This window comes from Bos javanicus, chromosome 20 (assembly GCF_032452875.1).
Source record: "Bos javanicus breed banteng chromosome 20, ARS-OSU_banteng_1.0, whole genome shotgun sequence".
Lineage (NCBI taxonomy): Eukaryota > Metazoa > Chordata > Mammalia > Artiodactyla > Bovidae > Bos > Bos javanicus.
In genome coordinates, this window is record NC_083887.1 from 38,361,452 (window position 1) to 38,377,447 (window position 15,996).

A 15,996-nucleotide genomic window follows, 5' to 3' on the forward strand; every position below is an offset into this window, starting at 1 on the left:
TATTTAATCATATTTATCTTAATCTGTACCTTTTCTTTTGAGTGAAGTTTCACTTTTCTTCCCTTTTCCTTCCTGAAGAGGTTCTCGATTACCATGCGGGGGTTCTAAACAAAATTTAACACATAAATATCATTTGTGATTTTTTCTGATAGCTGGTTTATGATTTGTAAGCAGTCAAATGTGATTTCTCAAAACAGCTATATTTGTGAACTGCCTAAAATGGCTAAGACCTTTACTGTGAGTTAAAATTAATCTGAAGTTAGACTATGGATTGAAAATTCTTGAATGACAACACTAATAGGACTATTCTATTTTGTGACATTGAGAAGTTGAGTCCTAAGTTTAACATCAGCATTTGGTAGTGAATTTGATTGTTGTTGTTCAGTTGCTAAGTCATGTCTGACTCTTTTGTCAGACATGGACTGCAGCACGGCAGGCTTCCCCATCCCTCACCATTTCCCAGAGTTTGTCCAAATTCATGTTCATTCTGTTGGTGATGTCATACAACCATCTCATCCTCTGTCACCCTCTTCTCCTTCTGCCTTCAATCTTTCCCAGCATCAGGGTGTTTTCCAATGAATCAGCTCTTGCCATCAGGTGGCCAAAGTATTGGAGCTTCAACTTCAGCATCAATCCTTCCAATGAGTATTCAGGGTTGATTTCCTTTAAGATTGACTGGTTTGATCTCCTTGCTGTTCAAGGGACTCTCAACAGTCTTGTCCAGCACCACAGTTCAAAAGCATCAATTCTTCGGTGCTCTGTCTTCTTTATGGTCCACCTCTCACAACAGTATGTGACCACTGGAAAGACTATAGACTTAACCATACAGACTTTTGTCAGCAAAGTGATGTCTTTGCTTTTTAACACACTGTCTAGGTTTGTCAGTGAGTTTGATTATAAACTCTTTAATGCAACATACATGCAGAGTTTTAAAAGTTAGTCACAAGTACATTGGAAGCAGATGGCTCTATTAGTATTTGGAGATAGTTCACTGAAATGATTGTTATACAACAAGATGACTGGATCTATAATAAGAATGATGCCAAAACACTTTGAAGGAGAGTTAAATAAACCATTGTTTTGATATGGCACATTCTTGACCTCATACTTGGTTGCCTGTGACTTTCACCTTCCATTGTGCCTTGACTGTAACTTGTAATACAAAGGATTGTTTGGGAATATATACATTGGATTGCCTGGAATCTAATTAAAAGACATGCTGGAAAGGGGGAAATGGGAAACTGATGACCTGGAGGTCAATGAGATTTCCCAAATAATAATTTGGTCTTTGAAAAAATCACTACATCCCACATAATTCACCAAACAGGTTCAGTCATCTTTCTCCGTTTGCCCTACGTTACAGTTTGTCCCCCTTGTCATAAGGATGCACATATGGGGCAATTTAAATGTCTGTGATAGAGTTTGTCTGACCTATTCTTTGTATTTAGAAGTGACAGTTATAAGAATGTGTAAATGCATAACATATCACTTATGTTTAAATATCTCACCTCCAAAAACAAGATTCCATAGAAATAAGACAACCTCTTTTGTTAATCTCTATAAAAGGACTTTTAAACATCCAAATAGTTAAATAGTTAAACACCAAACTCATTCATAAATAAATAAATACAAAGGTTTGAATTTTTTTTTTTTAGAGGTAAGGTTAATAAAAAAAAGCCTAGATAACCTCTTAGTACCTTTAATAACAATACTCTGGGTAACCAACATTTTAGCTCCAAACTTTAGCAGAAGGCAATAGAAAAGGGGGTGAAAATAGGGACACCTGAGATGCTGAACTTACAAAATATTGTGAGCAAGTCTAGTTTCTTCTGGGAGTAGCATGAATTCTGCCTCTTTGAAAAACTTATTTCCAAAATGTATTCTGAAATCTCCAAATATACTCTTAGCAGCATGGATAGCACTACCATGCTTTGTCACACTCAGAACTTTAGTTTTAAATTACATTCTGACATTTGGTGGTGGACTTGATAATAAACCCTTTAATGGAACAAAATTGTCAAGTGTTAAAAATTTAATCTCAAGTGTACTTGAAGAAGATAAAAAATTCAGAACTGTAAAAAATTAATAAATAGAAATCACAATTAAACAGAGTTGAGAAACCAAAAGGGGGAGATCTTTGGCCCTAAGAGGATAGTATTACCCAACAGGAGGAAGAAAGATTCCTCTTCTTTCCTGACACGGATTCAGCCAATGAAAAGCCATTGACTCATGGGGTACTATGGACCTTCCAACTTCCTTTTCCCTCTATAGAAGCATTCTCCTTCCCTAGTCATATGAGGACTTATATAGGGCTTGCCATAGTTGCAGACCCTGCATTATCATTCCCTGCTAATTCTGAATAAACCCACCTTCACTGGAGAAATATCTGACACTCTATTCATTTCAGGTCAACAAACCCATATACAGTGTAGAACTGTCAGTTCAGTTCAGTCCAGTCGCTCAGACATGTCCGACTCTTTGGGACTCCATGGACTGCAGTACGCCAGGCTTCCCTGTCCATCACCAACTCCCAGAACTTACTCAAACTCATGTCCATTGAGTTGGTGATGCCATCCAACCATCTCATCCTCTATCATCCCCTTCTCCTCCTGCCTTCAGTCTTTTCCAGCATGAAGGTCTTTTCCAATGAGTCAGCACCAAAGTATTGGAGTTTCAGCTTCAGCATCAGTCCTTCCAACGAATATTCAGGACTGATTTTCTTTAGGATGGACTGGTTCTATCTCTTTGCAGTCCAAGGGACTCTCAAGAGTCTTCTCCAACCACAGTTCAAAAGCAACAATTTTTCTGCACTCAGCTTTCTTTATAGTTTAACTCTCACATCCATACATGTCTACTGGAAAAACCATAGCTTTGACTAGACAGACCTTTGTTGGCAAAGTAATGTCTCTGTTTTTTAAAATGCTGTCTAGGTTGGTCATAGCTTTTCTTCCAAGGAGCAAGTGTCTTTTAATTTCTTGGTTGCAGTCACCATCTGCAGTGATTTTGGAGCCCCCCCAAAATAGTCTCTCACTATTGTAGAAATGTATTTGAGCAAAATGACCTTTAGTACTCAGTGTACAATGCTTCCTTCTTTACCCCATTTCTAACTTGTTTTTTTTTTTTTTTTAGTAAATAATTTCTCTTTTCTTCTCAACTTTTAAAGAAAATTGTAATTGGATGTTTGCTTTGGGCTTGTTCAGAAGTCTCTGGCTTTCAGTTCTGAAAATGTGTTCTTTGAAAACCACTAAATAATTTAATATAAATATAAATAAACCTGCTGGGAACTTCCCTCCATAAAACCGCTTATCCTAGATTCCCCGAGCTGTAAGGGCAGTGTGACCTGTGCTGTGGCACCATCAGCATCTATTAGCACTGAGATCTCCTCACAGTGATGCCTTGAGGTTGGAAGACAGTAATTAGGCCTCTGGGGGTGAACGCTTCTGTGCATTTTATTTTATTTATTTTTTAAAATTTATTTCTTTTAATTGCAGGCTAATTACTTTACAATATTGTAGTGGTTTTTGCCATACACTGACATGAATCAGCCATGCATTTTAAAAGCTCAGGCAGTAGCCCTGCCCTTGCGGGAAGAATGAGACAGATACATACAACCACTCTTTGAAGCAACAACAGCTTTATTATTCCTCCAAATGCACAGTATTCAACTATACAATTTTAAATTCACAAGCAAACTTAAGAAACTTAGAAGACTGCTACAGATTGGTTTCAGGGAATGGCTCCAGTACATAGAGACTCCTGGTCATGAGGCTGAGGTGAAGAAAGGGAGGGAAGGCCATGGTCTTGGGTTTGAGGCCTGGGTGGACAATGCCAGGCCCCACTGAGCCTCTGTGGAAATTGTCTTCCCCAGTTAAATAGCATTTTTAAGGTTTCCACTAGTCCTCCAGACCTCTGCTTTGTTTTTTAAAGGGAAATACTATGTATGTTTAATTAAAGGCTTTGTGCTTCATTGTTCATATAATAAAAATATTTTTGTGTATCTTGTCTTTAGTTAAGTCCCATTTTGTGGAATATAATGGTCTTTAGCAGACCATCATAAATGTTATTAAAGTTTTCAAATTTATTTGTTTAATATAAGTAAACTTAATTTTGAAAAATCAGACCCATCTCTGATCTCCATGAAGAAGAAAGATTATAGTCTTTAGAAATGCAATCATGACACAATAACAAGCAAACCTAGGTGGACTTGGTAACTGCACAGCTGACCACTTACGAAGCCAAAACCAGAAAATAAGTCACGTTTGTTTCATATACACAGCACTAAGTTGATCCTGTCACGCTCCCAGTATCATACATCCCAACAGTTGAGCATTTCACTTTTGTCATTATATATTCTACCATTTCATGGTCCATAGTGCTTAAGGATACAGAAAGAACTTAAGCTAAAAAATATCTCTCTATAAACTATCCATGTATGCTATATGTTGTAAAGATACAAGTTTACTGAGATGTCGGGAGCTTGTTTCTAGCCTTTTATAATTGCATAGCACAAAAGAATAACAGTTACATATGTATTCTAGCCTCTAATGGATGCTGTTGATTTGTTCCCTTATTCTTGTGGGCAACTGGTTATGTTCTCATTTTGGTAAGGAGGTCTCAGTGTCCATAAACTCAGCTCTACCACTCCAACAAACAGAAGTCTGTCCCCTTGATCTGCTCTATGCTCCTTATGGTTATTCTCTCTGTGCCTCCCCTTCTCTTGTCTGTGGTCTTATTCTAATCAGTAGATCTGGGCATGAGGATGCCCACACGGAGGGATCCCACGTGGTCAGGTACCTGCACTTTGGGACAGCTGTGCTCTCAGCTACTGCTGCCTCTCCACTTCATCTGAGCAGACAGCTTCCTTTCACATGACTGATGCTGTTCAAAGCCTGACTCTGCTGCTGCTGCTAAGTTGCTTCAGTCGTGTCCGACTCTGTGCGACCCCATAGGCTGCAGCTCACCAGGCTCCCCTGTCCCTGGGATTCTCCAGGCAAGAACACTGGAGTGGGTTGCCATTTCCTTCTCCAGTGCATGAAAGTGAACGCTACTGATAGATAAATGGACTGGTACTATTATTTACAATTGCTTTCTAAGTGAAAATGAGAAACCTGTAGACAGGGTTAGCAATCACTGTCAGTCACCTGATGCTTGCTTTCCTTTCGCAGCAGGAGTTTTGGACCGCTCCTGTGGAAGGTGGACTTCTTTCTCTTTCTCTGGTTCCGGAGGGGGAGGAGGAGGAGGAGGAGGAGGAGGGGATGTCTTCTCAGTCAGGGAAACTTCTTCTTTTCTCTCAGCTTCCTTTTCTTCTAATTTCTTTTTCACTTCAAACAGGATGATAAGAATGGATCTTTATTAGCAACTCCAGACACCTACTATTTCACATAAACTAAGATAAACCTAACTTAATATAAAATTGCTCTCACTGAATTAAGGCTAAATTCATGTTTTAAATTATCCAGTCCTTAAAGCTGACATTTGACGTCATCTCTGTCTGGTTAGAAATACCATTTCCCCTGCCTCTGATGGAGATGGTGATGACGTGTGTGTGTGTGTGTGTGTGTGTGTGTGTATCTATAGCAGGTAGAAGACTTGCTGATAGGGTGCCAACTTTAAAACTAACAATCTAGAATTAGCTAATCTACTGGGATAGGAAACTAAAGAATTACGTCAAATTTCCTAGTGGATAAACGAGGTGAAAAAAGCCTAAAGAGAAGGTGAAGGGCAATATGACAGAAGAGGTGAGGATTGGGAGGACATAGAAGGGAACAGAAAAGCATGCGGCACCAACTTCTAGGGGTAAATACATATAAAGCATTTAGAATGGTGCTCAGTACTCAAATAAGGCTTAATAAAATTCATCCATTCATGCACTAGCTAGTTATTAAATCTCAGTTGTGCCCTGAAGGAAAGGAAGCCTTATAACAATAAGATAAAACTATGCCAATACTGTGGGGTTCCCAGGTGGCACTGGTGGTAAAGAACCCATCTGCCAATGTAGGAGACATAAAAGACACAGGTTCAATCCCTGGGTAGGGAAGCTCCCCTGGAGGAGGGCATGGCTACCCACTCAGTGTTCTTGCCAGGAGAATCCCATGGACAGAGGAGCGTGGTAAGCTATGGTCCATAGGTTCGCAAAGAGCTGGACACGACTGAAGGGACTGAGTATGCATGCGAGCCAATACCATCAATAGGTAAAACTATAGCAATACTGTAAATAATAGTAATACAAACAATGCTAGGCACAGTTGTGGCTGCCAGAGATACAAAAGTAAAACAAAAGAGAAAAATCACTGCCTTGTGAAGCTTGCAAACAATAAACATGAATAAAGTAAGTCACATAAGAAGCTGGAAGGTGGTAAGTGCTCTAGAGAAAGTACGTAGAGCAGAGGGAAGGGCGTCAAGTGCTGTGGGGCAGCTTTTACAGTTTGTTTAAATGGCGTGCTTTGCAGGGTAGACCCACTGAGGAGGTGGCTATTGAGCAAAGACTTGAAGACACTGAGGGAGTGTGCGTTCCAGGCAGAGGAGACAGCTCTGGGGTGTTTCTGGATTGTCTAGGCTCCTATAATTGTTAGGGCCCTTTGCCCTTCCGGATTCAGGCTCACCTTACCCAGTGTGCCCTTCCCACCCTCCCTGACTTCCCAGGGCTCCACCCTGGAAATGGCCACAACTTTACCCCTGTACCAATGGCAGTGGATACCTGCACCCTTGTATGGCTATTTCTCCCATTGCCCTCAGATCGTTCTTTTCACCTTGGCAAGATAAGGAGGATTTGTTTTATTGGATTTTTTTTCAACCTGGAAATTAATGTCTTTTCTGATTATGAAAGTAATATATAATTATTGCCTTTAAAATTCAACAATGTAGACAAATAAGCTGAAAGAGAAATTTCTTGTTAATTCTCTTTGTCCTCCTTCTTCCCTCCTCATCAAAGACTGTATTATTGTTAAAGAGAAAACCATAAGCCCAAAATGGCATCACTTGTGCTAAATAAATAAAGTCCATGATACCAAACCTATACTACCTGCCTCAGTTGCAGTTTCTACCTTCCTCGTAATTTTAATCAATCAGTTTGGAATTTTCTGGTTGGCACCAATGAGATGATCTGTCATTTGGCCCTCTCTATATCACCTCCCCTCTTTATCAAAGAAGAAGAGTCAATCTGTATGGCAAAGACCCCTGCAGTTCCCTTCACCCAAAAGATGTCCTGGCCCAAAGTAACCATTTTTTTTCCCCTTTTGCTAAAGACTTCCCTGTTCCACCCTCGTGTCCCTCGTGTCTATGAAAACTTCTACTTTTTACTTCCCTTCAGAATGTTAGATGGGACACTGTTTGGTCAGGAATAGTTGAATAAAGCAAGTTAGAGCTTCAGATTTCCTGGGTTGAAGTTTATTTTTTTATTAGCATATACTGTCACTATTTTCTGTGCTGCTGCTGCTGCTGCTGCTAAGTTGCTTCAGTCATGTCTGACTCTGTGCGACCCCATAGACGGCAGCCCGTTAGGCTCCTCGTCCCTGGGGTGCTCCAGGCAAGAATACTGGAGTGGGTTGCCATTTCCTTCTCCAATGCATGAAAGTGAAAAGTGAAAGTGAAGTCTCTCAGTCGTGCCTGACTCTTAGCAACCCCATGGAATGCAGGCTACCATGGACGGAATTCTTTTCCGTCCATGGGATTTTCCAAGCAAGAGTACTGGAGTGGGTTGCCATTGGCTTTTAATAATTGTTGCTGTTGTTTTAATTGCTTAGTCATGTCTGACTCTTTTGTGACCCCATGGACTGCAGCCCATCAGGCTCCTCTGTCCATGGTATTTGCCAAGCAGGAATACTGGAGGGGGTTGCCTCCAGAAAATCTTCCCAACCCAGGGATAGAACCCATGGCTCCTGCATAGACAGATTCTTTACCACTGAGCCACCTGGACAGCTCAAATTTAATAATAGATATACTTCTAAAAACAAAAAAGGGAAAATTTAAATATAACCTGATTTTTCCCACTTAACAGTATATTATGCTTATTTTAAAACAGCAGACTGTTCATAGAAGTACCATATCCTTTTATTTTTTGTTTTTAACTTAATTAGGATGTTTAGTAACATGGACTAGGTAAATATTTATTATTTTAATGACAAAATATTTGTTAAAAATAATGAACGGATTGGAATGTAAATCTTAAATAAGTGGCAGTGGATTCTGTTCATGTAATAAGTGACTGGAATATAAAATCTTTAGGAGAATGTTGAAGTGATTCTGATAGCTGGAAAAAACACTGATTCAAATTTCTAGATGTTTGAAGCTACAGTTCAGTTCAGTTCAGTCGCTCAGTCATGTCTGACTCTTTGTAACCCCATTGACTGCAGCACGCCAGGCCTCCCTGTCCATCACCAACTCCTGGAGCCTACTCAAACTCATGTCCATTGAGTAGGTGATGCCATCCAACAATCTAATCCTCTGTTGTCCCCTTCTCCTCTCGCCTTCAATCTTTCCCAGAATCAGAGTCTTTTCCAATGAGTCAGTTCTTCGCATAAGGTGGCCAAAGGAATAGAGTTTCAGCTTCAGCATCTGTCCTTCCAATGAATATTCAGGACTGATTTCCTTTAGGACAGACTGGTTCTATCTCCTTGCAGTCCAAGGGACTCTCAAGAGTCTTCTCCAACACCACAGTTCAAAACCATTAATTCTTCAGTGCTCAGCTTTCTTTATAGTCCAACTGTCACATCCATATATGATGACTGGAAAAACCATAGCCTTGACTAGACAGGCCTTTGTTGGCAAAGTACTGTCTCTGCTTCTTAATATGCTGTCGAGCTTGGTCATAACTTTTCTTCCAAGGAGTAAGCGTCTTTTAATTTCATGGCTGCAGTCACAGTCTGCAGTGATTTTTGAGCCCCCCCAAAACAGTCTGTTTCCCACCCCAAAATAAAAACTGTTTCTACTGGTTCCCCATCTATTTGCCATGAAGTGATTGGACCAGATGCCATGATCTTAGTTTTCTGAATGTTGAGCTTTAAGCCAACTTTTTCACTCTCCTCTTTCACTTTCATCAAAAGGCCCTTTAGTTTTTCTTTGCTTTCTGCCATAAGGTTGGTGTAATCTGCATATCTGAGGTTATTGATATTTCTTCCGGCAATCTTGATTCCATTTTGTGCCTTATCCAGCCCAGCATTTTGCATGATGTACTCTGCATATAAGTTAAATAAGCAGGGTGACAATATACAGCCTTGATGTACTCCTTTCCCCATTTGCAACCAGTCTGTTGTTCCATGTCCAGTTCAAACTGTTGCTTCCTAACCTGCATACAGATTTCTCAAGAGGCAGGTAAGGTGGTCTGGTATTCCCATATCTTTCAGAATTTTCCACAGTTTGTTGTGATCCACACACTCAAAGACTTTGGCATAGTCAATAAAGCAGAAATAGATGTTTTTCTGGAACTCTCTTGCTTTTTCAATAATCTAGCAGATGTTGGCAATTTGATCTCTGGTTCCTCTGACTTTTCTTTTTTGTGTGTGTTTTATTATTTTATTTTATTTTTTAACTTTACAATATTGTATTGGTTTTGCCATATATCAAAATGAATCCGCCAGTGGTATACATGTGCTCCCCATCCTGAACCTTCCTCCCTCCTCCCTCCCTATACCATCCCTCTGGGTCATCCCAGTGCACCAGCCCCAAGCATCGAGTATCATGCATCGAACCTGGACTGGCGACTCGTTTCATATATGATATTATACATGTTTCAATGCCATTCTCCCAAAGCATCCCACCCTCTCCCTCTCCCACAGAGTCCAAAAGACTGTTCTATACATCAACGTCTCTTTTCCTCTGACTTTTCTAAAACCAGCTTGAACATCTGGAAGTTCATGGCTTACGTACTGTTGAAGCCTGGCTTGGAGAATTTTGAGCATTATTTTACTAGCATGTGAGATGAGTGCAATTGTGCGGTAGTTTGAGCATTCTTTGGCATTGCCTTTCTTTGGGATTGGAATGAAAACTGACCTTTTCCAGTTCTGTGGCCACTGCTGAGTTTTCCAAATTTGCTGGCATATTGAGTGCAGCACTTTCACAGCATCATCTTTTAAGATTTGAAAGAGCTCAACTGGAATTGCATCACCTCCACTAGCTTTATTCATAGTGATGCTTTCTAAGTCCCACTTGACTTCACATTCCAGGATGTCTGGCTCTAGGTGAGTGATCACACCATTGTGATTATCTTGGTTGTGAAGATCTTTTTGGTATAGTTCTTCTGTGTATTCTTGTCACCTCTTCTTAATATCTTCTGTTTCTGTTAGGTCCATACCATTTCTGTCCTTTATTGAGCCCATCTTTGCATGAAATGTCCCTTGGTATCTCTTATTTTCTTGAACAGATCTCTAGTCTTTCCCATTCTATTGTTTTCATCTATTTCTTTGCACTGACCACCGAAGAAGGCTTTCTTATCTCTCCTTGCTATTCTTTGGAACTCTGCCTTCAAATGGGTATATCTTTCCTTTTCTCCTTTGCTTTTTGCTTCTATTCTTTTCACAGCTATTTGTAAGGCCTCCTCAGACAGCCATTTTGCTTCTTTGCATTTCTTTTTCTTGGGGATGGTCTTGATCCCTGTCTCCTGTACAATGTCACGAACCTCTGTCCATAGTTCATCAGGCACTCTATCAGATCTAATCCCTTGAATCTATTTCTCACTTCCATTGTATAATTGTAAGGGATTTAATTTAGGTCATACCTGAATGGTCTATTTGTTTTCCCTACTTTCTTCAATTTAAGTCTGAATTTTGCAATAAGGAGTTCATGATCTGAGCCACAGTCAGCTCCCGGTCTTGTTTTTGCTGACTATATAGAGCTTCTTCATCTTTGGCTGCAAAGAATATAATCAATCTGATTTCAGCATTGACCATCTGGTGATGTCCACATGTAGAGTTTTCTCTTGTGTTGTTGGAAGAGGGTGTTTGCTATGACCAGTGTGTTCTCTTGGCAAAACTCTGTTAGCCTTTTCCCTGCTTCATTCTGTACTCCAAGGCCAAAGTTGCCTGTTATTCCAGATGTTTCTTGAGTTCCTACTTTAGCATTCTAGTTCCCTATAATGAAAAGGACATCTTTTTTGGGTGTTAGTTCTAGAAGGTCTTGTAGGTCTTCAGAGAACTGTTCAACTTCAGCTTCTTCAGCATTACTGGTTAGGGCATAGACTTGGATTACTGTGATATTAAATGGTTTGCCTTGGAAATGAAGAGAGACCATTTTGTCATTTTTGAGATGGCATCCAAGTACTGCATTTCTGAACCTTTTATTGACTATGATGGCTACTCCATTTCTTCTAAGGGATTCTTGCCACAGTAGTAGAGATAATGGTCATCTGATTAAATTTACCCAATCCAGTCCATTTTAGTTCGTTGATTCCTAAAATGTCGACATTCACTCTTGCCATCTCCTGTTTGACCACTTCCAATTTCCCTTGATTCATGGACATAACATTCCCAGTTCCCATGCAATATTGCTCTTTACAGCATCAGACCTTGCTTCCATCACCAGTCACATCCACAACTGGGTGTTATTTTTGCTTTGGCTCTATCTCTTCATTCTTTCTGGAGTTATTTCTCCACTGATCTCCAGTAGCATATTGGGCATGTACTGACCTGGGGAGTTCATCTTTCAGTGTCCTATCTTTTTGCCTTTTCATATTGTTCATGGGGTTCTCAAGGCAAGGATACTGAAGTGGTTCACCATTCCCTTCTCTGTGGACCACTTTTTGTCAGAACTCTCCATCATGACCCGTTCATCTTAGGTGGCCCTACAAGGCATGGCTCTTTGTTTCACTGAGTTAGACAAGACTGTGGTCCATGTGATTAATTGGTTAGTTTTCTGTTATTGTGGTTTTCAGTCTGTCTGCCCTTTGATGGAGAAGGATATGAGGCTTATGGAGGCTTCCACATGGGAGAGACTGACTGAGGGGAAACTGGGTCTTGTTCTGATGGGCCATGCTCAGTAAATCATTAATCCAATTTTCTGTTGATGGGTGGAGCTGTGTTCTCTCCCTGCTATTTACCTGAGGCCAAACTATGGTGGAGGTAATGAAGATAATGGTGACTTCCTTCAAAAGATCCCATGCATGTACTGCTATGAAAGTGAAGAGGAACTCAAAAGCCTCTTGATGAAAGTGAAAGAGGAGAGTGAAAAAGTTGGCTTAAAGCTCAACATTCAGAAAACGAAGATCATTGCATCCGGTCCCATCACTTCATGGGAAATAGATGGGGAAACAGTGGAAACAGTGTCAGACTTTATTTTTGGGGGGCTCCAAAATCACTGCAGATGGTGACTGCAGCCATGAAATTAAAAGACGCTTACTCCTTGGAAGGAAAGTTATGACCAACCTAGAAAGCATATTAAAAAGCAGAGACATTCCTTTGCCAATAAAGGTTCGTCTAGTCAAGGCTATGGTTTTTCCTGTGGTCATGTATGGATGTGAGAGTTGGACTGTGAAGAAGGCTGAGCACCGAAGAATTAATGCTTTTGAACTGTGGTGTTGGAGAAGACTCTTGAGAGTCCCTTGGACTGCAAGGAGATCCAACAAGTCCATTCTGAAGGAGATTAGCCCTGGGATTTCTTTGGAGGGAATGATGCTGAAGCTGAAACTCCAGTACTTTGGCCACCTCATGCGAAGAGTTGACTCATTGGAAAAGACTCTGATGCTGGGAGGGATTGGGGGCAGGAGGAGAAGGGGACGACAGAGGCTGAGATGGCTGGATGGCATCACTGACTCAATGGACATGAGCTTGAGTGAACTCCGGGAGTTGGTGATGGACAGGGAGGCCTGGCGTGTTGCGATTCATGGGGTCACAAAGAGTCGGACACGACTGAGTGACTGAACTGAACTGAACTTATGTACTGCTACACTCACTGCCCCCAACCCAGCATCAGGCCACCACTGACCCACGCCTCTGCTGGAGACTCCTGGACACTCCCAGGCAAGTCTGGGTCAGACTTGTTGAAGCTACAACCTAGACTCAATTTCATTTTGCTTTTCAATCTCAACTCTAGAGGTTACCTTCCTCCACTCAGCCTAATTTCTGACTGTCAAAATAACATGTTAAGCCTTTTATATAATATATTTGTTTTGTGTGAAAGTTTCACATGGATGTTTTGGGGGAGTGGACATTTAGATGTGGAAGCTTGTCTTTCTAAGTGTGAACTCCTGGGTTCCCAAGGTGATCGCGGCTTACACTTAGGCACTATTTCAGTGTCAGTTCACTGATAAATCATAGTAGTTAGGTCACAAATTTGGGGATGGGAGAAAGTATTCTACCAAGACAGTTTTAGAACCTTTGTGATATTGATAATTTTGACTATTTTTTATTATACCAAGAAATTACAGTTGTCAGTGAAGTCAAGTATGATTGATAAACAAAAGGGTAACATTTCATTTCTTCCTAAGCTCACCAAAACCACACATTACATTTTTGTTACATAAACTCAAAATTATAAAAGAATTGTAATTACCTTTATTCTCTTTTTTCATTATTTCAGTCATAAACATTTCCTTTACTTTTTGGCACAATGACTGTTTATCTACTTCAGCATTGATTTTTATCAAAATGTTTTCTGGCTCTGTAAACCACTGCTCCAATGAAGGCCAGTTGTCCAGGAAGCCTACAATTCTGCAAAACCCAAATATTATATGAATATAATATCATGAATTATATGAATATCACATACTGAATATGTGAATATCACATACTGAATATATCATATATATCACACATCACATATGAATATCACATACTGATTGAAATGTTGAAGTAATATTAAGCATGATTTATCTAATGTACATGATGAAAAAACCAGCTGCCAATATATCTGAAAAAAGCAACTTTAAGAAGTCTACAGGCAATGAAATACATCCACTTTAAAGAAGACATCATTTAATGCCAACTAGCCATATGTTTTGAGGTATAGGAAAGAGTAAGAGAAGATTTGGAAATTCTACCATTTCAGGAAACTTTTGATGTGGGTTTAGTTTTCTAAATGAAGTTCTAAGGAAACATCACCTGTACTTATAGTAGACTGAGTACCCTTCTCCTGGCAGCTATAGCCTGAGCCACATAGGTTATCTACTTTTTCATAGATAGAGAAGTTCAAGAGAGCCTTGAGTAAGTGTCGATGGTGGTGGTGGTTTAGTCAGTCACTAAGTCATGTCTGACTCTTGTGAGTCTACCAGACTCCTCTGTCCGTGGGAATTTGCTTTACTCAAACATACTCTTGGAATGAGTTTGGTCCTCTGAGAGTAGATAGGCTTCATGAATCAAATTCCTCTTTGTTGCCTCAACTCATGTTTTCAGAGTTCTCAAGTTTTCAAAACATTGTTTAATTTTGTCTAATTTTTCTTCTCCAATGAGCAAACTGCATACAACCAAAAGAATGCTTATTAAGCATCATTTAATTTTAGTTTTAGAACTACACTCTATAATCTGATGCCTAGATCTTTCAAATTCCAAGATCTTCATTGGCATTTGTTGAAAGAGAGCTGAATTAGGATTCCCTCTAATGAACTTGTAAGTTCATGTAGTCATAAAGGGAAATGTTGCTTGATTTAATTCTTTTTTTCTGTGACTATGATGACTTATACTCTGAATATAAAAGCTAGCACACAAATATTTCACTCAATATCAAAGCTACTTAGTTTTGTTTTACCTGTAAAACAGTGAACGCTAGGAAATACATTTTCCCCCTAGATCTGATGATTCTAAAGTGACTAGTTGCTAGTTTGTTCACAGGGCAAGAAACAAGAAGACAATGAGTTTTAAACTAACCTGTGCTGTATTTGATCTCTTAAATTCTGGTCCTCATCTGTATCTTTGTTTTTAGCAGCTACACGCTGATTGATATCTTCAAGAGGAGTTTCACTTGAAAATGCTTCAGCTATGATATTGAAATTACTTAATTAGACAATCTGCTACACCAATCAAAGTTGCAGTAGCACTACCAAAATATACTGATACAAAAAAGCCAAATGAATATGGTCTTCCTCTTTGGCTGAATATTAATTAAAATGTTTAACAAAATACTGAAAAAGTAAAGTATAGTTTTGAGGTCAGAATTCAAATTTCCCTTAGAAATTAGGAGAAGGAGGTAAAATACAACATTTAAGAGGAGCTCTAGTTTCAAGGTAGAACATCTTGGGATTGATCATGAAGAGAAGGTACTGAAAAATGATGGTTTGTCATAAATAACAAACAAGGAAATCAACACCATGATGTAAAAATTAAGAATGAAGTAACGGGGTAGCCATAAAGTCAAATATGCATGTTATTTGTCAATATTATATTAGAACACAATAATTTATCTTTCTAGACTTTATGATTTTTCCCTGTAGAAGAGACAGAAAGGAACATACCACAGGAGACTGAAGCCAAAACCAATTTCAACTCCTCTGATTGAGTCCTAGCAAGGATTAAGGAACAATGTCCAGAATACTTATGAATTTAGAATAAATGGAAAATCATAAAGAGGGAAAGAAAGCCTTGAACTAGGTTAAAAGGAATTAGATTACTCAGTTAATGCAAGAGAACACTGAAGAGCAAATTAATAGCACTCAAAAAGGTGAAGGTCCCTCATAGGATACAGCAATCAATTGTCCTCCATCTATATTCATGATACAAAAAGAGGAAATTAGTTCACAAAACAGAATATGCTTTTAGGTTATTCAGAAAACCCAAAGATGCTGACGACAATGAGTGATGGAAGAAGACTGTGGGAACTATCATGAACCATCCATGGTCACTAGCTCATTGTTGTCAAGGACTTCAGAACATGTATCAGCATTCTTCTCTTCCCAAACTGCACCCAGGCTTTGGACCCTTCCTCTTCTCTCCACGTCACTAACATGGCCATATCTTGGATTTTTTGATCACCTCGAAGGGCTCCACCTCTGGAATGGCCCCATCTCTACAATATTAATGATCTATACCCTTATCTATACACTTATTGTCCTGCCAGCACTCCTCTATAGTTGATGAG

The 15,996-nt window shown here is 39.6% G+C and overlaps 1 protein-coding gene across 3 annotated transcripts in view; it reads right to left on the reverse strand.

The window, feature by feature from the left end:
• SPEF2 (sperm flagellar 2) overlaps positions 1 to 15,996 on the reverse strand; it is a 202,328-nt gene that overhangs the window by 100,899 nt on the left and 85,433 nt on the right. For 2 of the 3 annotated variants that reach the window (XM_061393749.1, XM_061393747.1), the window contains 4 exons: positions 14,790 to 14,898; positions 13,480 to 13,637; positions 5,142 to 5,321; positions 30 to 104 (listed from right to left, as the gene is read on the reverse strand). In XM_061393749.1, the coding sequence (XP_061249733.1) occupies positions 30 to 104; positions 5,142 to 5,321; positions 13,480 to 13,637; positions 14,790 to 14,898 (522 nt within the window). The remainder of the gene's footprint in view (positions 1 to 29; positions 105 to 5,141; positions 5,322 to 13,479; positions 13,638 to 14,789; positions 14,899 to 15,996) is intronic. The other variant, XM_061393748.1, reaches the window with a different exon arrangement.